This window comes from Protopterus annectens, chromosome 1.part0, assembly GCF_019279795.1.
Source record: "Protopterus annectens isolate FY-2018-M chromosome 1.part0, PAN1.0, whole genome shotgun sequence".
Taxonomy (NCBI): domain Eukaryota; kingdom Metazoa; phylum Chordata; order Ceratodontiformes; family Protopteridae; genus Protopterus; species Protopterus annectens.
The window spans coordinates 1,018,390,887-1,018,415,291 of NC_056725.1; the positions used below are offsets into that span (position 1 = coordinate 1,018,390,887).

The 24,405-nt window shown below is 40.4% G+C and overlaps 1 protein-coding gene across 1 annotated transcript in view; it reads right to left on the reverse strand.

Annotated features, from left to right (window-relative positions):
- Window positions 1-24,405, reverse strand: part of NBAS (NBAS subunit of NRZ tethering complex) — a 3,380,746-nt gene that overhangs the window by 2,158,650 nt on the left and 1,197,691 nt on the right. Inside the window, exon 22 of the mRNA XM_044064792.1 lies at window positions 16,269-16,355. Coding sequence (XP_043920727.1) covers window positions 16,269-16,355 — 87 coding nt within the window. The remainder of the gene's footprint in view (window positions 1-16,268; window positions 16,356-24,405) is intronic.

Below are 24,405 nucleotides of genomic sequence, written 5' to 3' on the forward strand. Positions count from 1 at the left end.
GGTTGCCTGTTCTTCAGTTTGCGTTTGAAAGTTGGTATCCCACAATTCCATTGGAGCGGGGGGAGGTTTACATAATTATGTATGCAAATTTTATGTTAATTAGCATACAGATTTGTACCTATCTTTCATGGGCCATTGCCCAGATTTTTGATGTTTCCAGGTTGAGAGGTATTATGGGAAGAAAAAAGTACAGTTTTGTACCTACCATAAATGTAGATGTCCGAGAGGTATGCATCTGCAGTCCTAACAAATGGGTTGTCCTGCCTCAGGCAGCCCTTCGGTCGGCCGGATTCCAAAGTCTGGGTCTGGCCTCGGCTGATGTCGCACTTCACCCGACATCATAGCTGCTGTGAATTGGGTATAAAGGCATCAGCCGACGCCATTTTCCTCAGTGTTTCTTGCCCCAGATGCCAGGTGCCCTCTAGGAAGGCTAAATTTGGATAAATGTAAATGATTCCAAACAGTAGAGAACAAACAAAAATAAACATGTATATACATATATACAAACTAATACACCATAATAGATTCCCCCAGCTAGCTACAAGATGGGCAAATACCATAGGAGTACCACAGAGGGGAAGGAGGGTGGGTAATCCTGACTGCATATGCATACCTCTCGGACATCTACATTTATGGTAGGTACAAAACTGTACTATGTCCTTCAAGGATGCATCTGCAGTCCTAACAAATGGGTAGATTACCATAGCCAAACTGGGGGAGGAGGCACTAAGATGATTATGGTGCAGTTAAGATCCCTTGCAAAACAGCAGTTGCAAAACCTGCTCGGGATCTGGAGTATAAAGGTAGATTATAATGCTTGGCAAATGTATGCACGGAGCTCCAAGTAGCAGCTTCTAAAATGTCTTTGGTAGCCACTCCTCGTAAGAAGGCTGTAGTAGTGGCTGTAGCCCTTGTGGAGTGAGGTCTGATGTCTTTTGGAGTTGTCTTTCCATGAAAAGAGTAACAAAATCTAATGCAATTTCCTATCCATTTTGAGATTGTCTGTTTTGAAATTGCTTTTCCTTCCATTCCTGTTGCATATGCTACCAGAAGCTGGTCAGTTTTTCTATTGTTCTTGGTTCTGTCCAGATAGTAGCGCAATTGCCTGTGCACATCCAAGGTATGTAGTAGTCTTCCCCCCCTGTTCTGTGGGTTGGGGAAGAATGTTGGTAGGTGGATTGCTTGGTTCAATGATACCCTGGAGACCACTTTTGGCATAAAAGTAGGGTTAGTTCTCAAGGACACTCTATCCTGATGGAAGATAAGGAAGGGCTGTACTGCCATTAATGCCTGTAATTCAGAAACCCTTCTTGCTGAAGTGATTGCAAGCAGGAAAGCAGTTTTCCAAGATAAGAACTGTAATTCTGCTGTTGCTGCTGGTTCGAAAGGGGGAAGTGTTAACTTTTCCAGCACAAAGTTAAGGTCCCATGTAGGCAAAGGTGGCTTCCTTGGAGGCTTTACATTTTAATTCCTCTCAGGAACTGTCTGAGTAGAGGATGAGAGAAGACTGGAGGATCCATGTTGTATTCTGCTGAAATTGCTGATGCATGAATCTTAATGGAGGAGTAAGACAGGCCATTGTGGAAAAGTTCTGCTAAATATTCCAGGATGTTAGCTATGTTTGCTAATGATACATTTTCTCCTTTTGCTGCACTCCAAATGAGGTATCTTTTCCATTTGGCTGAATAAGTCTTCCTTGTGGAGGGCCTGCGAGCCTCCAGGATAATGTCTTTAACCCTCTGAGATAAATCTGGGTTATTTTGTTTTATGTAATATTCCAAGCAGCTAGTTGCAGTGTTTTCAAGTTTGGATGTAGGATCTTGAAGTTGTTCTGTGTTAGCAGTAAAGGAACTAGAGGTAGAGGCCATGCGTGTGTCGAGACATACTCCTCAGTAGCGGGTACCAATGCTGCCTCGGCCAGTCTGGAGCTATCAGGATGATCTTTGGGTGATCTTCTTTGATCTTCAGTAGCACTTTGTGCATCAAAGGAAGAGGTGGGAATGCATATGCTGTCAGGTTTTCCCAACTGAAGGAGAGGAGTCCACCTTCCAAGCAAGTGGGTGGTATGTCCTTGTGCAGAATTTCCTCAATTGGTGGTTGTGAGGGGATGCGAACAGGTCTATTTCTGGTAGTCCCCATTTCTTTGTAATGGATTTGAAGATGTCTGGATGCAGCATCCATTCGTGGGGATCCGTGGTAGTTCTGCTTAAGGTGTCTGCTAGTATATTTTCTTTTCCTGGCACAAATATGGCCTGGAGCTGAATGTTGAGGTTCAGGGCCACATTCCACAGGTCCATTGCCATCCGGCATAGAGGATATGAGTGTGTGCCTCCTTGTTTGTTGATATACCACATGACTGTGGTGTTGTCCGTCCTTATCAGCAAATGACCCTGTTGAAGAAACGGTCTGAATGTCTGAATTGCCTGTTTCACTGCCAGCATCTCTTTTTGATTTATGTGTAGGTTCAGCTGGTCTTGTGTCCATAGGCCTTGTATACACTTGTCCACCATGTGTGCCCCCCAACCGAGGTCTGAGGCGTCCGTGGTGATAGTCTGGCTTGGGTGAGGCTTGTGGAAAGGCCTGAGCCCACCACAGGAATTCTTGCTTCAGGCATGGAATTATTGGAATCTGGGCTTCTAGACTGTGCTTGTGTTGAGACCATAAATTCCTTAGGTACCACTGCAACTTCCTCATATGCAGTCTGGGATGTGGAATCAATATTATGCAGGATGCCATGTAACCCAGGACTTGCAGGACTTTCCTTGCTGTAAGCTGGTTCTGTGTTGTTAATGCCATGAAATAGAGTGGTAGTTGCTTTTGCTTTTCTGCTGTGAGAAATGCCATCTGATTTGAAGTGTCCAGTTCTGCACCCAAGAATGTTATCCTTTGGGATGGTACCAGCCTTGACTTTTTCATGTTGACTGTGTATCCCAGGGCTTGCAGTAGTTGTATAACCTTTTCCAAATCTTTTGTTAATTTGGTCTTGTTGTCCGCTTGTATTAGGCAGTCGTCCAGGTATGGATAAATCTGAATTCCCTGAAGCCTGCAATGAGCAATTACTGATGCCAGGCATTTCGTGAATACTCTGGGCAGTAGATAAGCCAAAGGGCAATGCTGAGAATTGATAATGCTCTGATCCTGCAAGAAATCTGAGGTATCTTCTGCAATCTGGTCGTATAGGGACGTGCAGGTATGCCTCCTTGAGATCTAGAGTCACCAGCCAAGACTCCTTGCCCAGCATGGGAAGAAGTTGCTGTAGGGTCAGCATTTTGAATTTTGGAACAATAAGATATGTGTTCAGAGCGGACAGGTCGAGAATAGGTCTCCATTGGTTTTCTTTCCTTGGTACCAGGAAAAGTCTGGAGTAAAATCCTTGTCCTTGTTCCATAGACGGTACCTTTTCTATAGCTCTCATCCTTAGTAAGTGGTTGATTTGTTCTAGAGCGTTTGTTTTTTGGTTTGGTGGTAGGTTTGGCATTCCTCTCTTTTTTGGTAGAGTGTGGAAGTGAAACCTGTAGCCTTTGTCTATTGTCTGTAAAATCCATTTGTCTCCTGTAATATAACGCCAGTTTACGGAAAATAAGGCTAGCTTTCCGCCTAAGGGTGCTTCCAGTTGTTCCCTGGTAGGCGGTATCAGAGTCAAGTCATTGTGCCTGTCCTGTGGAAGTGGTAGTAGCTGGATCTGTGGCAGTACTTCTCTGGTTGTTAGGCTGCCACTGACGTCCCCTGTAGGCACCTCTGGATTGGCCTCTGCCTCTTGGGCGCCTATTTCTGCCCCTCTGTGCTCTGGAAGTGTCTGAAAAGGACCAATTCTTCGAAGGCCAATTTCTACTAAACCTCGGAGGCTGGACCTGTAAGAAATCCTTGACTGTTTGGACAGATTTTGCTTTTTCTTCCACCTTCTTTAGCACTTGCTGTGCAGGGGAGCCAAACAAACTTTGTTTCTCCATGGGAGCATCTAGGAGCTTTGACTTTACATGGTCTGGTAAGGATTGCTCTTTTAACCATGCATGCCTTCTGATCACTGTACCAGTCATAGCTGATCTAAAGGAAGCCTCCAGTGCATCATAGCCGCATTTTAAGGAATGATTACTGACCTGCTGAGTGTTATGTACCAAATCCTGAAGGGACTTACGGTCTACAGGTTCAGGAGAGGACAGTTTTTTTTATTTAGCTGGTCTAACAAAAATTCCTGATAATGAATCATGTGGAATTGACAGTTTAAGGCCCTAGCCGAAAGAGTAGCAGAAGTATAAACTTTTTTACCCCATCTCTCTAATGCCCTAGATTCTCTTTCAGAGGGGAGGGGGTTTTTGGCAGAGGCAGCTGCTACAGCTTTGGGGCCCTGTGAAATAGTTTCAGGATCTGCAATAGGAGCCTTATACAAGTGAAAGTGTGTGTCCGGGACCCTGTAATATCTGTCGGGCTTAGCAGGGGCCGGGGGTAGAGAGTCAGGGGCAGTACAAGCATCATTAAATGCATCATCCACAACTGTTAGTACTGGAGGAATGGCTAAAGGCCTGTGCTGTGGTAAATGTAAAAAGGTCCTTAGCCTTTTCCTTGAATCTGAAAAATCCTGGCCCTGCCATTGAAATTGCTCTCTCATAGCATGCAGGGTTTCCCCAAAAGAAAATTCCTCAGGAGGAGAGGCAGAAGGGATGGAGTCTTCTGCATCAGAGTCCTCATATGGAGAATAAGGGCCTTCTGGAGGATTTGAGTTTTCTGAATCATCCGAGGAATAATCAGTTGAAACTGGCTCAGGGGTCTCTGCTCTAGGCCTCTTCTCTGGAGGGGGTTGAGAGGCCCTGTCAGGGTGAGGTTGGGATCCCCTGATCAAGGAAATGAGATCCTCAGCCAGGCTGAGCATTTTGGAACTAGAGGTAGGCCTGTGTGAGGGGATTTTAGCAGGCAAGGCCTTAGAAGTTTTAGCTGCTTTAGCCCTGGAAAAAGCCTTGATAGACATAGATGCAGGGGGCCTAGCAGCTCCATGTGCAGGAGTAGATATGTCTAAAGGAATAGTATCTGATAAATCCTGGGAACCTGTAACAGCAGGGGAAATTTCAGTAGCAGATTCAGCCATGCTGTGTGAGGCCTCGGCTATAGGAGGTATGCTTTCGGCTGAAGGAAGAACCGTGGACTCGGTTTCAGCCGAAACCGAGACACTCGCGGTTGGCTTAACCGTGGTTTCGGCTGAAACCGCGGACCGCGAGTGTCGGTCCTTTTCCTTACGCTTTTTAGCTAATTGTGAAGTCGGAGTATCCGACGGCATTTTGTAAGCAAAAGCGGAGCCGAAAAACTCCTCTGCCAACTCCGACCGACGTCTAAGTGTCCGTCGGTTGAAGGAAGCACAGGCTAGACAAGCTGCTACGTCGTGGTCTGGGCCTAAGCAAGGAAGGCAGTAAGAGTGGAAATCCTTATGAGGTATTTGTTTCCCACAAGTTAAACAGTTATTTACTTTTTCTGACATCAGCTGAGGCAAAAAAGAGTCCCCAACGGGTTACTTAGCTTTTTAGAAGTCTTCGGTAGTAGTAATCTCTGGATCTGACCGACCGGCACTTGCGAACAGCTTCTGCTTCGGGCACCGTGCGGCAAGAAAGACTGAGGAAAATGGCGTCGGCTGATGCCTTTATACCCAATTCACAGCAGCTATGACGTCGGGTGAAGTGCGACATCAGCCGAGGCCAGACCCAGACTTTGGAATCCGGCCGACCGAAGGGCTGCCTGAGGCAGGACAACCCATTTGTTAGGACTGCAGATGCATCCTTGAAGGACATCAGGAACACATGATCCTAAAACAGATTAAGACAAATGGTGACTAATCTAATTTTTGGCAAATGTGTTGTTAGTTTTATCCATATAACTGCATAAAAATTAAGGACAGTAAGGAAAACCAAAAGTAGCTTTGCATCTGCCTTACCAGCCCTATTAATTCAAGTGTCTGGCACAGATGAATAAGCATTGTGGCTAAACTTGAAGGCGATTTTAACATCAAATCAGGATTGAGGGGGTATAGAAACTGGTTTGGACTACATCTCTTAATAGTGAGCAAAATCCTGCAATGCAGTTATCTAATTATTGAAGAAGAGATCAAAGTACTAAAAAGGCGTTTTAGCAGCTTACAGTTAGAGAAAACCTGCCAAGTGAAAAAAAAAACACTTACAGTTTACAAAACCAGTGATTCACAGTAGTGTCAATGTAATGAAATGCATAAAGAAACTGCCTCATTTGTTACAACTTAGTTGTAGATCCTGCTCTAGATCTCATGATCTACTACAGGAACAAGATGAGCAGACTTAAAATGAAATCATGTCAGTACTGCATATACCCCATCAGGGCCATTCTGAGGTAAAGCTAATTAAAAAATAGGAAATATACAAACTGATTTTGATGGATTAATACATTAAAGTACATAAAAATATAATGAAAAATATATTACTCAATTTCTATGCAAAGTTTTTTCTACAGCTGTGGAATGCTGTGGATGGTATTTGTGCATTTAGCTTTTTAATTTTTACAGGCAGGGTGATTTTTCTCTTGATTTTGCTCAAGTCCCAAAACTGCGGTTATCTACTTTTTTCATCAGTTATTAATTGGTGATACAAACATGATAGATGGAGGTAAATTTTCTTCAATGGTTTGATGAACATTTGAAGACAACTTGTCCTGAAGTGTACAATGAGTTGATCTTTGCTGTCAGCTCTGCTGCTGCTGAACCAAGTACCCAACCATCCATCCATCCATTCATCCACAACCTCTTTTTCCCATTTTTGCACATCTGCACATGGGGTCAGGGTGTCACTTCAACAGTGACAATCATCTAGAGCTAAAGTTTACACCACTGGGTGGCTAACCCTGTTAGTTCGTCCACACCTCACATTCGCACACACACCTCTGTCTAATTTAGTGTGTCCAATCTACCTACTACATCTTTGGAATGTGGGAGGAAACTGTATCACCTGGAGGAAATGCATGCAAACAGGAGGAGGACATGCAGACTTCACACAGAAGGCACCACAGACAAGAATTGAACCAGGGAACTTCTTGCTCTGAGGCAACACTATCCTCTGGACCACTGTGCCACCCCCATATAAAATACCAAGTACCCAAGCCTCATATAGAAAGTACAGGTGTGTAAAATCTTACCATAACAGTAGAAGTCCCTCTCTTCAATGTTGCAGTATTCTTAGCATGAGGGATCCACTGCCAAGGGCAGCCCGACATCTGGCCAGTACACCAAAGCCTTTAGGTTGTTACTGATATGCTGTATGTCAAATGTATACTCCTTGTAAAAGGTGTAGGGCATAAAGGTGACATCCAGATGTATCATTCTCAGAACTGAGTGCTCCAGGAAGAACCTAGCTGTGGGATACCAGGGGGTAACATATACATCCAGAGGGACAAAACACCAGGGGGAGGTAGCGAATACTGCAACAGTGAAGAAAAGGACATCTACTGTTATGGTAAGATTTTACACAACTGGACTACGTCCTTCCATTTCATGGTTGCAGTATTCTTAATATCAGGGAGAGTGCAAAAGCTCAGGAAGAAGACACAGAGGAGGAAGGGCCAACACAGCCTTCTAGGAAGTTATGAAGAATGGCCCTAGCAAAACCAGTTCTAGCCCTGGATACATCTAACTTGTAATGCTTGGTAAAGTTATGCACCAGTGACCACGTATCTACCTCAAGGATAGAATTAGTACCAAACCCTTAAAAAAAAGCACAAAAAGAACCCACAGCCCTAGCAGAGTGAGCCTTAACCACAGAATGAAGGCTCTTACCATGAAAAGAACAACAAAAAGAAATGGCTTTAGAAATCCAAGATGAAATATTTGCTTGGAAACCACCAACCCTAATACTCTAGGATGAAAAGAAACAAAAAGCAGATTAGATTTTCTAAAATCTTTAGATTTGTCCAAATAAAATCAGAGTTGTCCATGCATATCCAAAGTGTGCACCACCTTCTCACTACCTGAATGCAGAGAAGGTAAAAAAGTGGGCAACTTAATATACTGATTAACAGACAACTCATTCACCACCTTAGGCATAAAGAAAGGATTGGTATGAACAGACATATGGGCTTGCAACTCAGACACCCATCTGGCAGAAGTAAGAGCCAACAAAAGAACAGTCTTCCAAGAACAAAGCTGTAAAGGAAGCTGAAGCTGCGGGCTCAAAAGGAGCCCGAGTCAGTTTCTCCAAAACAAAATTAAGATCCCATGAAGGAGGAACAGGCTTCCTGGGAGGTCTAACATGAAGGACGCCTGTAAGAAACTGTTTATCGTCAAACCTAGAGGCCAAATGAGGAGTTAAAGGCAGACGAGCAGAAATAGTTGAGAGGTGGGCTTTAATAGAAGAATATGCCAACCCAGCACTGAGCAATTCACACAAATAAGAAAGAACCAAAGGAACATTCACAGTAAGTGGGTCCAGGTTACAAGAAAGACACCAAGCAGAAAACCTCTTCCATTTGGACAAGTGGGATTTCCTAGTAGTAGGTTTCCTGGCCTCCTGCAGAACCCGAAGCAGGTCCTCAAAAAAAGGTGCTTATAGGGAATTAAAATCCTATCGCCCACAGTGTCAGCTGAGGAGTGGACAGATGGGGATGGTTGAGAGATCCGTTGTCTTGTGTGAGATGATCTACCCTGTGAGGTAACCTGTGATGCCTGACTGCTTTTGGTTAAGTGCAGAAGAAGAGGGAACTAATATTGTCTGGCCCACATGGGAGTCACAAGCAAGATTTTGGGAGCATCCGGTTTTATCTTGCACAGGACTTTTGGAATGAGAGAAAGGGGAGGGAAGGCATAAAAAATCCCCTTCCATTGAAAAAGAGAGGGTCTCCACCTTCCAGGCCAGATGACATGGAGTCCTAGCACAAAATTGAGAAAGCCGCCTGTTCAGAGCAGCGGCAAAGAGCTCTACTTGAGTAGTACCTCATTGGTGGATAATGTCCAGAAACACATCCCTGTGAAGCATCCACTCATGAGATTTTGTTATGGACCTGCTCAAGGTGTCTGCCACAACATTCTGACTTGAAGGAATGTACACTACCTGAAGTGGGACTTGGTACTGAATCATTAACTCCCAAACCTGGACTGCCAATCTGCAAAGCAGACAGGACCTTGTCCTCTTTGCTTGTTGACATACCACATCACTGTGGTGTTGTCTGTAAATATCTATAAGGGCCTTAGAGAAAATAGAGGATGAAAAAAATTGAGGGCCAACAGAAGAGCCTCATCTCCTTGATATCGATGCCCTCCTTCTGCTGCTGAGGAGACCAAAGGCTTTGCACCTTTAGGTTTCCAAAGGAAACTCCCCACTCCCCACCCCCCATCTGAGGCATCTGTGAACAGTTCCTGAGAGGGAAGCAGGAGTTGAAAGGGAAGGCCTGGATTCAAAGTCAGTTGGTGAATCCACCAGTGAAATTCCAACCTGAGACATGGAAGAAGATGGACTGGAAATTCTAGAGGACGAGCATGCTGAAGCTAAATTGACTTTAGACACCACTGAAGCTTTCTCACGTGAAACATGGCAAAGGGAAGCATAGGGATGATGGGTGCCATGATTCCCAGAGCCCTCAAAAATTCCCTGACTGAAACCAAGGCCAGAGGAAGAAGGGACTAAGAAAAGGAACTCAGAGTCAAAACCTTGGGAGGAGGCAGGGATGCCTAGCATAGCAGCAGTCTGGATCCTGCATCCTAGAAAAACATGATATTGTGACAGGGACAGGAATGAGTTTTGAAAATTTACAGTGAACTCAGGTTTTGAAACAGATCAATGACCCACTGAAGGTGCTGTAAAAGAATATCTGAACAGGAGGCTTGAAAAAGCAGGCCATCTGAATTAGGAAATACCTGAATGCCTTTTTGCCTGCAAAAAAACAATCACAGGAGCTAGGCATTTGGTGAATACTCTTGAAGCAGTAGAGAGGCCAAAGGGCAAAGCAGAGAACTAAAAATGCCAGGAAGCAACAGAGAAACATAAAAGCTTCCTGAAAAGGAGATGAATAGGGATATGGAGGTAAGCATCCTTTAGATTCACAGAAACCATAAATGCCTGAGGAAGCAGAAGAGAGAACAATGTCTGAAGTGATAACATCCGAAAGGAATGAACCTTCAGAAATGTATTCAGGTGAGAAAGATCCAGAATAGGTCTCCACTTTCACTCCTCTTTCCTGGGGATCAAAACATTCTAGAATAAAACCCCTTCCCCTCTGAAAAGCTGGAACTTCTTGAATAGTTCCTGAATCAAAAAATCCTGAAGCACCTCTGGAAAAGAGTTCATCTGTTCTTGAGGTGGCTGAGGAATGTCCAATAAAGGGAAGAAGAGATTTCTAACCCATGAAATACCAGTGGAGAATGATGGAAAGAATCCAGGAATCCTGAGTTTTGCTTAACCAGATAGGAAGAGACAGAGAAAGATGATGTCAGTGAGGAATGTGGCTGGGAAGAATTGGGTAGTAAGACAGCACCCGATTTATCAGGAAAGGAAGGCTCTGTGTAGACTTAGCTGGGGGAACCACCTTTCTTGCCTTTAGGAGGAGGATGAGACTGTCTTCTAACAAAAGCTGGTTTATTGGGGTAGTTTCTCTGGAATTTTGGCACAGGGGAAACAAAAATGTTTCAGGTCCTGCGACTCCTTTCATTTTTCCTGCAGAGACTTGAACAAATCAGCTGCAACAGAACCAAATAAACATTTGTTTTCCAGAGGAGCATCCATGAACTTAGCCTTAATATCATGAGGCAGAGGTTGAAGCCGTAGCCAGGAATATCTCCTAAACACACAGCCAGAAGCAGCAGCCCTAGAAGAAGCATCTGCTGCAGCATAACTATACTTAATGGAATGATGAGCTATCTGGGAAGAAGCCCCTAACAGCAACAAGGCAGAAGTCATTCCCTCAGAATCAGGAAGGTCAGAAATAATCTGGAAAGCCTGACAAAAGGACAGCCAAGAAAATATACACCCAAGAGGCAGCAAGTGTGAGCACAATCTAATTTTAATGGTGCTTCTGGTACCTCAGCAAACAGCCTTAAAGGAGAGCCAAAACATATCTGCTCATATGATACGAGTCTGATAATTAACAGCCTAAAAGGCTAGGGTGGCTGTAGTATAAACCTTTTTACCATCCTTTCCATAGTCCTGCTGTCTTTATCAGAAGGAACAAGTCTGGTAGGAGGCACTAATTTAGAAGGCTAGCTGGATGCCACAGATACCACCCAAGGGTCAGCAGATGGACACTTATAAAGGAATTTGCAGTCATTAGGCACTTTATAAAAACTATCCATTTTTTTAGGAGCTGGGGGTTGAGAGTCTGGGGCCTGAGATGAGGAAGAAAAGGCATCCAATAAAGCAGACAAAATAGGAGGAACAGCAAAGGGTCTATGAGATTCCATTGAAAGAGCTGATAATATCTCCTCTGCACTTCAGAAACTTGGGAACAATCCCATTTAAAGAATGTCATCATCCTGGCTCTGGTATCCCCAAAGGAAATCTCCTCAAAAGGAGATTCAGGACTGGCAGACTCCTTCTCCTCAGAAACATAATTCAAAGGGGAAGGATCTGGTAGAAGAGACCAGGGATTCCTCATCAGAATCTTCTTCCTCAAAGGAATCCTGAGCCGTAGACCTTTTACAGGGGGAAGAAGATCAAGGAGGGGCCAGGACAGAGACCTCCTAAGGAGGCTTCAAGGCCATACCAGCACTGAATAAACCCTGTGTAAAAATTCTGGCATTCAAGTTGAGGGTCCTTGGGAGCAGAAGAAATATGTTTTGTCTCTTTCTTCTTTTTTAAAGGGACGTCCACCTTATGAAAAGTAGACGCTCCGACACTGGCTACACTCAATAATAGTAGATGAGATTTCCTTTCTAACCAGTACCTGAGGAACCTCCCAGACCTTCGGTGATAAGCAGCTGCAGTTCCCCCTCAGTGTCCAAAGCAGATGTTTGCCAGGCCTCACAGGACATGCGCAAAGCCAGATCCATGCCAGCCTCCAAACCAGTCATTGCAGAGGAATTCAGCCCAGAAATGGCTTTCACCAGCCTTAACAGAGATGTCCGGTGGAGGAGGCAACGCTAAAGAGTCTGACCTGACTTTTTTGGCCTTCTTCTTTGAAGAAGTCTGACCCTCAGGCAAGGAAGTCCCTTCCATAGCATCTTTCACTAAAAGATTAGGACACTGGTTTTCAAGATAAATGCTGAGGGATGATAGACGACTACATAAGGTCTCTGGAACAAAAGCCTGAAAAAGTACAAGACATATGGTTGTGAGAATACTCTAAACAAAACAAGCACTGCTTGTGATGGTCTTTATGGGGAATCAGTCTCCCACATTGGAATTTCCCCTTTCTGGATGACAGGAAACATCACAACAGCTAAAAGCAAAAAAGGACAAGTCAAAAAACCCCAATGAGGTACTTATCTGAACAGCTAGGTAACGAGCAACAACTTGGGCGATCAGACTGACGATCAGAGATGGCACTTGGACTGGTGGCAAAGAAGTTCTGAGATGACACATTTTGATGTCACCTTTATGACCTATGCCTTGTGCAGGGAGCATACATATGACGTACGACTTACTGATAACAACCTAAAGGCTTTGGTATACTGGTCGGTCATTGGGATGTAAAAGCAAACAAAGGCACAAAAAAGACAAACTAGGTAAACAAAAACCAGGACTGGCTGTTCAGGCTAAAAAACACACACTTTTATTATGTTAGCGCTTTCGGAAAATCCAGTGACTTCCCTTCCTCAGACAACAGGGAATACTTGCCAACATCCATATATAGCAAGCCTTAAAACCTAAATTAAACAATCAAGCAATTAAGAACCAACAATTAATTCCTTAAAGGTAAACAAGTTAAAATAATTATTACCATAATTGTTGCAAGTTAGTGACTTAGAAATAAAACACAACCCATATAACAAAAAGTTGTGAAAACACAACCAGTAATGGTATCATAAAGTTAAAATAAAACTTTAAAATACACTAAGGACTCCAACACTTACAAGTCTGCTTCAAAAGCAGGAAATGAGTAAATCGAAATGTAAAAGATAGCCTAAGCTAAACCCTTTAAAAGCTGGGCAAAAGTTATATATAAATGCATAAAACAACTACGTACATATTTATTTATTTCTCTACCTTTTTAAAGCCAATTTTTTATTTTTCACAACTTTTCGTTATATGGGTTGTGTTTTATTTCTAAGTCACTAACTTGCAACAATTATGGTAATAATTATTTTAACTTGTTTACCTTTAAGGAATTAATTGTTGGTTCTTAATTGCTTGATTGTTTAATTTAGGTTTTAAGGCTTGCTATATATGGATGTTGGCAAGTATTCCCTGTTGTCTGAGGAAGGAAAGTCACTGGATTTTCCGAAAGCGCTAACATAATAAAAGTGTGTGTTTTTTAGCCTGAACAGCCAGTCCTGGTTTTTGTTTACCTAGTCGGTCATTGGGATGTCCTGGGCAGGGGATCCCTCATGTTAAGACTACTGCAACACTGAAATGGAAGGACATCATCAGATTCAGTCTCAGCAAGATGTGATGACCTTATGGCAACCAATACCACTAAATGTGAAGCAGATTCTGTTATCCAGTCTGTTTCAATGAATAATCCACAAAACACAAACCATGGCACTAAGATCTTAGAGGGACTGTGTGCTACTGTCCTGGGTCTGGGTCTCCAACCTCCACACCCAAATTCGACTGCACACTGTTCATTTACGGAGCCACACCATGAACCAAAGTCTCCCAGCATCCCTCTATCCACAGTAACTGCCTTTCTCGCAAAGCATCATTTTTCACATACACACACACACACACACACACACACACACACACATGTGCACACAATTTCCAGTGAAGGGTGTTGAATCCTCAAATTCCACACAGCTTTCTTCCTGGCCCTGGTAGTACTGCCGCCTCTCTGAAGAAAGTCAGAGACTTTAAGTTTCCTGCATCCTCTGATTGTGCCACATGACATTTCCTTTATAGGTAGTTGGCTGTAGCAGTCTCAAAGACGTGGCCCTTACAAATCTATTTCTTCTCTAAAAGCATCCGAAATGGGTCTTAAAATGTTTCAATGACCATTGCATTCTAATGCTGTTTCACCCCTGTCTGTTATCTTAGGAGAAGGTGCCATCCTGTCTGTGAACTAGCCTCTTACTCTGCCCTTTAACATCTGGACAAACAAAAGTGTTTACTAGGTAACATATACATTGCAAATCAACATGCTAGAAACAGAAGAGAAAAAATATATATACACAGAGGAATACATTTTGTTTGCTTCAGCCTAGCCTAAGCACATTTCAGAAACATTCACTTTTAGCCTGGCATCACCTCTGACTTCACACAAGGCATGACCCACTGACTGAGGACTCTTTGTACATAGATGACATTAATGGCTTTGGACACTGTCTATATTTTATTACAGCCTTGGACAAAAATAGTGTATGAAGCTAAGATTAGGTTGCTAGGTCTCCAAGAAGAAGTCATTGGCTGTTTGGTGTTCTGAATGATAGGGTTTCTTAATTTAAGTAACTAAGTATTCAGCAGACTTTGCTGTTTCTATTCTTTATTTTATTGAGAATATTAATAATAATACTACTTAAGAACCCTTTTAACAGTGTCTGCTCTGAAACATATATTTAAATCATGTATAGTTTCTGTGCAGTTTTAGGGTAAAAGATTAAACTTGAAGTTTTTTTATCTACAGATAAAAATACAACCAAAATGTAAAATATATTTTAATATTTATGAGACTTTTTAACAGTGTTTGCTCTGAAAAATTTATGTTTGGTTTTGTACAATTTCAAGGCAGCAGAGAGAATAAAAGTAGTCATTTTTAAATACGTAAACTATGTTTAGAACTGCTTTATGCATGATTATGCAGTCTCTAAAATCAGTACTGTTTTTAGTAACTAGCATTACTTTTGTCATATACCTACTAAATGCACATATTTTATACTCTGAAACTCCAGGATATTTATGCCATAATATACAAAACTTTCTGCATAAAGTATATTATCTTTTTCCATTTTTTAACAATTTAAAATCCAAGAGATTGTAATATTCTGGTCTACACTGAAAACGATAAGCTTAATTCCTGGTTCATAGATTAGTACTAAGCTAACTGCCTTTGCGAGCCATTTTAAGCCTAGCCAATTATCCCTTGTGAGACTCAAACCATGCACCTTGTGTTTAACAGCTAGATCCAAGAATAATGTGGATATCTTTGTATGGGAACTGGTTCCTCTGGACATAATTATCACGGCTTGCTACAGATACTGACAAGAAAATTCTTCAACATGACAATGTATAACAAAATGTGTGCATAAATAAAATAAAAAAATGGCATCAGACTCTTTACGTTCACTTGGAAATGACAGCTAACCTCTGCAGTAACAAGTGTGAAGATTTGTATGCAAGCTCATGGCAGGAATGAATAAGGTAGATACAGTGGGTTGTCTGCCTTGAAATTATGATCATGTTAATGTGGAACTGGCACACAAAGCAAGCTTCAAATATCTTCCTGTGTCTCTAATATCAGTTGTCATTTGCTGGTGCTGTCTAGTGCAACAACTTTCCAATCTCCACATTGTACCTACAGGAAAAAAACAACACAAATAAAGAATACTACCACAAAAAGGAACAGCTGAAACTACAAAACATTTATTGTCACAGCGGTAGCATTGTTACCTCACAGCAAGCGGCTCTCCCGTTTGATTCTCGGCTTGGCTTGGGAGTGCCTTCTGTGTGCAGTCTGCAGGTCCTCCGTGGTTGGGTACCATTCAAAAGACATGCATGCATAAATGGGCATGCCTTTGTTGAAGGTTGGGCGTCGAGCTGGCACCTCGGCGTTTTGTAAAACTCTATTGCCAATCATTAGCAGACCGGAGTTCCGCTGTGCCGACCCTTTACTGGGAAAAGCCAAAAGACAAACGACAACAACAACCGATGAGTGTAAGTACAAAAATGAAAGCAGAAACAGGATGATGTGACAAGACATACATCATGTTATGGCTGTTTGAGGGGTAGAATGACACAAAAATGAATGGACTGGAAAAGCCTCTGTTGGGACAAATGTATATATAAAGACAAATTTGGAAAATATAGTAAACCTTCCCAAGCAAGCAATACAAAATTCACATTTATGATGCAATAAAACTAACAAAATAATGCTCTACATACAGACAGTAGTACTGTGTACTCACTAAAGCTGTTCAGTATGGTTTAGAGGTCCTAAACGATGCTAACAGAAGTACTTCATACCTGCATTCTGGCTCTTCACAGAAGTCTCTTTCTCTGTGCCTTTTCTCATGCCAAGGAATGTTCACCAAATCACCAGTACTGTTATATCTGTGAAAATAAGTAAAATATATACTGAGCACTACTGCAGTACAAGATGCTAAAGTACAATACTGATAAATAAAAGAATAAAACAGTAAACAGTTCACAGAACAACAACCACTGAGTTATCTCTAAAAGTTGCATCAAAATAAAAGTCTTTAGGGAACTCTTCAAATAGGTCACAGTGATATACATAGCGGTAAACTTGTATAAGTTCGAATGATGTAATATCGAACTCAAAAGTCCAAAACACAAAAATAGCAAAACCACGGCACATTGATTTTTTTCCCAGGGAAAAAAAATCAGTGGGCCATTTTCGGGGTTTTGCTATTTCCTCCACTGTGGTGTGATCTCAGAGTTCGTATATTTAAGTAAGGGGTGTGAGGGACAAAGGTTTATGTTTTTGTTTTGTTTTTTTTTTTGTTTTTTTTGTTAGGGAACAACGATTTTTTTCCCCTGGGAAAAAAAAAACGCTGTCCTGTGTGTTTGTTATTGTGCGGTTTCGGACTTTTGGGTTCGATATTACATCGTTTGAACTTATACAAGTTCGACAATGTGATATAGACCCTGGTGGGACACCCTCAAGACACAATGATAAAAATCTCCATAGGTACACAGCAAGCAAGCAATCAATCAAAAATGATGTTTCAGGCTGGACCCTTGGAACTAGCTACTCAAAGCAGCAGTACAGTTACAGTCTGTAGTAATAGCCTACACTTACTTACAGTTCATAAGCAACTGTCCTGGTCTGTGCTTTATACTATTAACAAAATCCTGGAAAATAGCAATGCTTTTGACTATCCTAAATGCAGAGGGAAATGCTTTTCCCTTTTGTCAGGAATAGGATTAATAATGGCTCTACCCAAGACATCTCAGCAGTAGGTCAACAATCACATCAAAGAAGGTTATAGTGGCAAAGCCTTTTATTAATACAAACAAGCTACAGACAGAAATGGTGGTTTACCCTCTTGCATTACTGCATAGAGGGAATTTAAGACATACTTTCTGTAAATTTTTTACAGAAGAAACACACTGCACTTTCCATTAACTTAGTCATGTCTTACATGTGCAGACACATGGCTTTCTCTACCCTCCCCACATAAAAATGAATGCACCCTGCATTACAAAGTGTTGCTGTCTCATCTTGGGAAGTATCCCCAAACAAGGTAGCAAAATGTTTAAATAGGCTTGTCATAGGAATGGAACATGACAATCCAGAGCCATATCTCCCCACTAATACCTCCTTCCCTTAATCAGTCATCTAACAACTGTGTTCTTGAGCAATGTACTATCTCCTGTCAGTCCTACCACTCCTCTTCAATTTAAGGTCTACCTGCTCCATCTCTCTCTCATCATGCTAAATATCCTATGTCTAGAACAAAGTTCCTCCTTCCACTTCCACAATATGATGCTTTCATTTTTAAGCAATACCACAAAATTTTAGGTGACCTTACTGTTAAACCCATTCAATCCTTTCATTATATATCTGCATACACCAAGCATAAACACCATTTAGCAAAATATAAGAGATAAAAATGACACTACATCTACCCAAGTACTTGTCTTAAATTTGTTTTGTATTGTGGTGAAATTCATGCACAGCTGCAATATGATATTCTGAATACCAGGAGAGAAAACCCATTATCTCCTTTTTGGAAAAATATGACTGGACTCAGAACAGTTCATCTAAATTTACATAGCCTTAGCAAGAAGTCAACTCCTCTCCACAGAATGATTTGACCACTATCAGCCCAAACTTGCAACCATTAAGGAAATTGGTTCAAGAATGCCATCACAGATAGCGTGTTCTACCTTCTAACTACATCTGCTGCATCAGTCTCACAGAGACGCAACAAGTGTTAACATCTTAACTAGGTCTATTTAGCTAACTTTATTTTCAGTCTTTTAAGTCCAGTATAGCAGCTTTTATGAATCTACCACAATTTCAGTAAAGATCAGCAATCACAGAACAATAAAAATCACCTCTGCCTATGTACCACCAATGTCCCAGCCACTATTACTGACAATATTCTCTAAATGATTAGCACTGACATTCCAGGAGAAAAAGTAATATTAGACAACTTCAATGTTAGATGGCAGCCCACTGACTCACACGGTCACAGCACAACATAATACATATACAGTGGATATAAAAAGTGTACACATCTCTTTTACAATGCCAGTTTTTTGTGATATAAAAAAATGAGACCATAATAAATCATTTCAAAACTTTTCCCACCTTTAAAGTGATCTATAACCTGTGCAAGTCAATTGAAAAACAAACAATTCTGTTACGGGAAAAAATATAAAAAATTTACAATAAATTAGTTGCATAAGTGTGCACACCCTTAAACTAATACTTTGTTGAAACACCTTTTGATTTAATTACAGCATTCAGTTTTCTTGGGTAGGAGTTTCTCAGCATGGCACATCTTGACTTGGCAATATTTGCCCACTCTTCCTTGCAAAGGCGCGTCAAATCTGTCAGATTGCGAGGGTATCTCTTGTGCACAGCTCTCTTCATGTCACCCCGCAGATTTTCTATTGGATTTAGGTCTGGGCTCTGGTTGGGCCATTCAAAAACTTTAATTTTCTTCTGGTGAAGCCATTCTTTTGTTGATTTGGATATATGCTTGGGGTCATTATCGTGCTAAAAGGTGAAACTCCTCTTCGTCTTCAGCTTTCTAGCAGACGCTTGAAGGTTTTTGGCCAAAAGTGACTGATATTTGGAACTGTTCATAATTCCCTCAACCTTGACTAAAGACCAGTTCCAGCTGAAGAAAAGCAACCCCAAAGCATGATACTGCCAATCAAGTGGGGATTGTGTGTTCTTGGTGATGCAAAGTGTTGTTTTTGTGCCAAACGTACCTTTTGGAATTGTGGCCAAATAGTTCAACCTCAGTCTCATCAAACCATAACACATTTTCCCACATGCTTTTGAGAGACCTGATGTATTGTTTTGCAAATTTTAGCTGGGTCTGGATGTTTTTCTTTGTAAGAAAAGGCTTCCATCTTGCAACACTACCCCATAGTGCAGACATATGGAGAATACGGGAGATTGTTGTCACATGTATTACACAACCAGTACTTGCCAGAAATTCTTGTAGCTCGTTCAGTGTTGCTATAGGTCTCTTGGCAGCCTCCCTAACCAGTTTTCATCTGGTCTTTTCATCAATTTTGGAAGGACGTTCAGTTCTTTGCAACGTCACTGTTGTCCCATACTTTCTCCACTTTTTGATGACTGTCTTCACTGCATTCCACGGTATATCCAATGCTGTGGAAATTTTTTTGTACCCTTCTCCTGACTGATACCTTTCAACAATAAGATTCCTTTGATGCTTTATAAGCCCTCTGCGAACCATGGCTTTTGCTGTAGCAGGCAACTGAGTAAATGTCAGGAAAATCCTACAAGGAAAGCTGAACTTTATTTGAGGTTAATCAGAGTCTCTTTAATTGATGCCAGGTGTGTACTCAAGAAGACTGAATGCTGTAATTAAATCAAAAGGTGCTTCAACAAAGTATTAATTTAAGAGTGTGCACACTTATTCAACCAGCTTATTGTCCTTTTTTGATTTTTTATATTTTTTTCCCCTAACATATTTGTTTGTTTTTCAATTGAATTGCACAGGTTATAGTTCACATTAACAGTGGGAAAAATTTTGAAATAGATTTATTATTGTCTCATTTTTTTATATCAGAAAAACCTGGCATTTTAACAGGGGTGTGTACACTTTTTATATCCACTGCATACAGCTTGTACCACCACAGTTCTATCTTAACAAAGATAAATGAAGTATCGTGCAAAGATAGTACCCTTGAATAGATTTTGACCTCAAGTCCTGATCATGTCCCAGATGGACAACTAATATAACACTACCGAAGTGACTTTCTTCCAGTATTTATACTTGGAAATGCATTACATTTACTTAAACCTAACATTTTAAATGGGTCAGATACCCTAAAAATTTCACAACCCTCTTCTCAGAAATTTTAATTCAAAGATATGTATCTGGACTCCAGTACTATAGCTCCCTCTACACGAAGCAGTATCTTATTTTAACAATCAATTCTAGAATGCAATCAACAACCTAACCCTATTCTGGTGTAAAAAAATAACAAAAAATTCTCCTGAAGTTAAAGGGCTTCCAAAACACTAAAACTAATGTAGAAAAACAGAAGCAGTTGAAAGTCCACCACAAATGTCTTTATTACATGACAAAGCTTTCGAGTAAAACTCTTCATCAGTATCTAAAACCACACAGTCTTTCGGAGTTTAAATACTTAATAGCAGCCAATCAAATATCACATGTTCTAAGCTTGTTAAAGCTATTAAAATGCACACACAAGAAATATACTTAACTAAAATACATCGTATTTATATATATAAAATATACTTCTCATATAAAATACCACACATGAATACATAAAAACAAATTATTTACCACATTGTCAATCCATAAATATTTTTAAATATTATTATGCCTACCTTTCAAAATAGGCTTAATGCTCACAGTGCTACTCAGACCTGAGGGATGGTCTGCCCTGACATAATTTATCCATCTGTACTCAATTAATTCTGCTTTATTCACCACATCTCCACCATTTTTATTCCTGGGTACTACTTGTAACATTCTGAATTTAAATTTATGTTATACACCCTTATTCTATATATGCTTTGCTAAAGCATTAGTTAAAACTTTCCTTTTTATATCTGACATATGTGCGCTAATTATGTCCTTAAGTTTCTTAATGGTTTCAGCAATATAAAAACAATATATAAAATAAAAATAAACATGCAGGAATGGGTGATGAATATGATACTCTAAAGAAAATAACTATGGCTGAGCCTGAAATTGGCCAATACTGAACAGTGTTCTGCCCTGGTAAACAAAAATAACTAAATAAACTAAGATAACATGTAAACTATGTCCTGTATGACATGAAAAATAAGGAGAAACATACATCATGGTCTGAAAAAAATCATCAACATATACAACTGCATTTTGTTTCCTTCAAATAAATAAATACTTTATGAGCTGCATTTCATATTAACTTGAAAACATCAGTTGTCCTAATACTTTCTGAAATGCTATACCAGCTAGTTGGTGCAACTTTTGTGAAGGTTCTTTCATTAGTAGATAACATGAAAGGTGGGCCTACCAGTTGCAATTTGTCTTGGTTTCTGAGTAAGATTACTGTGGTTTGACAATCAGTTTATTTTCGAGATGGGCAGTAGCCAGTGTCAGATTAAGTGTATTTTGAGCCCTGTGCTGTTTTAAAGTATGGTCAAACGCTGTTTAAATCAGGTTTCACTCTAGGAACATATTTTTCCCTGCTTTGGAGCACAGTCACAGTATCACGTTTTTGCAACAGCATGTATTTTCTGAAAACATGAAGCATGAAACTCAAATGTTTGTCACTATTTAGTGACTGCAATTCTGAATGATTTGCCAAAAAGGACAAATTATATGAGGAACAAACCATTAAGATGAGACAGAATAAGGTGCATTCTGCAAACCTGTGCGCTGGTAAGACCTATTGAATTTCAGCTTTTTTTTTTTTTTTTTTTATATTTACACAGCAGTCTACCTACAAGTATTACAACTTATTTCTCACAGAAATGCACTACTTCTACAAAGACAGATGGCTAAATGAGCAAGCAATTTCAGCCACAAAAAGCCCCCACTCCCACTCAGCAGTTACAGTCACTTTGTTGTGTACACCTTATGTGACTGTGATTAAAAAAATATATCGTTAAACTTCTTACTGCCACTAATGTGGGGCAAAGCCAAAAAACAATGAAAAATATAAGACTCAAAATCAGGAACAGATTTACAATATTGCTCATACTGACTTACAAAGCTGCTAGAATAACAGTGTTTGAATAGGGATGCATTTTCTAAGGCATATGAAGTTTAAAAATAAAATAGCTGTCATTATTTAGAGACTACAGTAGTCCTCAACAGTGTGCCAGAAAATCACAACTTTATTTGAGGTGTAGAGGAAAATATGAGGCATGTGATATACCTCTCAATTTCTTCACTCTGGAATTCTTGATAAAGCCAAAAAACACCCAAAATCATGGACAGCTTTTAAACATTACTCTACTTCACTTTAAAAAAGTTAGTATGAGATTCTAATGTCTGGCATTACAGACTGATGGCAATCCTCAGAGATTTACCAGAAAATCAAAAAGTTTGTTGGATACATCAAAAACCTGAGGAAAATTAGGGACATTCTCTGCAAAACTAGGGACACATCAGTTCAGAGATATGATGTCATAACAGAAAAAGATGACACCTACAGTAAAATTTATCTCATCTAAATGGAAGGCTTCTATGCCTGCTACTTCCAATTCATTTAGCAGGGAAAAGGCAGCTAAGCTGGCTAACAAACTCCACAAGCATGTAACTGAATGCACAGTCCGTATCCATGTACAAATGAAAAGTATCAAGAAAATAAAATGTTCAAATACAATTGAGATTGCTTCTTCAAGTAAGTTGAGTTTTACATTTGTTTTCCAACTTTTTCCTCTTCTGTGTATTTGTGAGCCCTCAGAGTAGATATATTTAGAGTCTGGGGGGTCCTGTTCTTAAATTAGGGAGAGGCTTGCCCCTACAAAAATAGTTCTAGTGATCTCAGGAATGTTTTTATTTTGAAATTGCAGCATCTAGAGACTTTACACCTTTCAGTGCAGAGTAATCGCATATCGACTAAACAATGCACAATTAAACACTTCTGATGTTTTGTGTGTTCTACTCTTTGGTGCAGTGTGGCTTGAATAATACAAAAAGATGAAGGTGGCAGAATGCAGACTGTGACTACTAACACTTCAACTTGTTTCCCTAATAGTATGCATCTGGCACAGATTGGACTTGGTAAAGAGTTTTGGAGCAAGGCTGATTTCAGTATCACCGCATGACAGACCCACAGATTTACACTGGTCATGCTTAGCATCACAGAAGTAATGCTACAGGGCACGGCACTCCTCAGGAAGCAAGAGATCCTGTAGAGAGATTAAAAATATTTCAAAAATTCAGTGAAAGTCTGTATAAAGCAGAGAACTATGGAAATCATGAAAAGGTGCAAATGGAAATGTTTATGAAGAATTAAATATGCCAAAGTTAGAGGTAGAAGAGGCTCAATTACTAACAGCTAGGATAGGAAGAGATGAAATAAAAATGGAGACGTATAACCAATCTATAGGAAAGTCCCCAGAAAGGGATGGTATTCCTGTGGAAGTTTGAAAGCTAGGAGGGAAAAACTGGAAATGATCTGGAAGGTTTTATTTAACAGTATTTAACAGCAGGAGAAGTACCAACATCCTGGAAGAAAGCAGTAGTAGCTGTAATTCCTAAAGAGGGCAAAGATCTATCAGATCTAGCTTCATACAGGCCCTATTTCAATACTAAACCAATATTATAAAGTGTTTATCTCTACAACGGCTAAAAGAATGGCAAAAGTGATGCCACAATTGATAGATATGGACCAATGTGGTCTCGTAGACAGGAGGCAAACATCTGACAACATTAACAGAACATTGATTATCCACAGGAAAGCAGAATGTAACAAAATACCACTGGTGCTGGTGGGTCTTGACATAGGGAAAGCATCTGACAGAGTAACCTGGGACTTTATGAACAGGGCAATGGAAGCATTTGCCTGATAAAATTATAAGGTTGATTAGGAGGACAAATGAGGGACTGGAGGTGAAAATTAAAGTGGGTGAGTTCCTCTCTGATAATTTTTGCTTGAGCAGTGTAACCAGGCAGGGGGTTTGTCTTTTCCCTTTGTTATTTGCATTACATTTGGAACCACTGGCAAAGAAAATAAGGGACTCAGAAATTCAAGGATATAATTGGTATGGTTGTCAAAAAAAAAGCTGGCTCTATTTGCAGATATTATTATTTTATACCTGACAAAATCAGAAAAGGTCATTTCAGTATTGTGGAACACTTTGAAACAGTTTCAAATCTTTTCAGGATACAAAATGAATCAAGCTAAGGTAAAATCGGTAAATTATATACCCACACAGGAATTGGTCTAACAATATCCATAT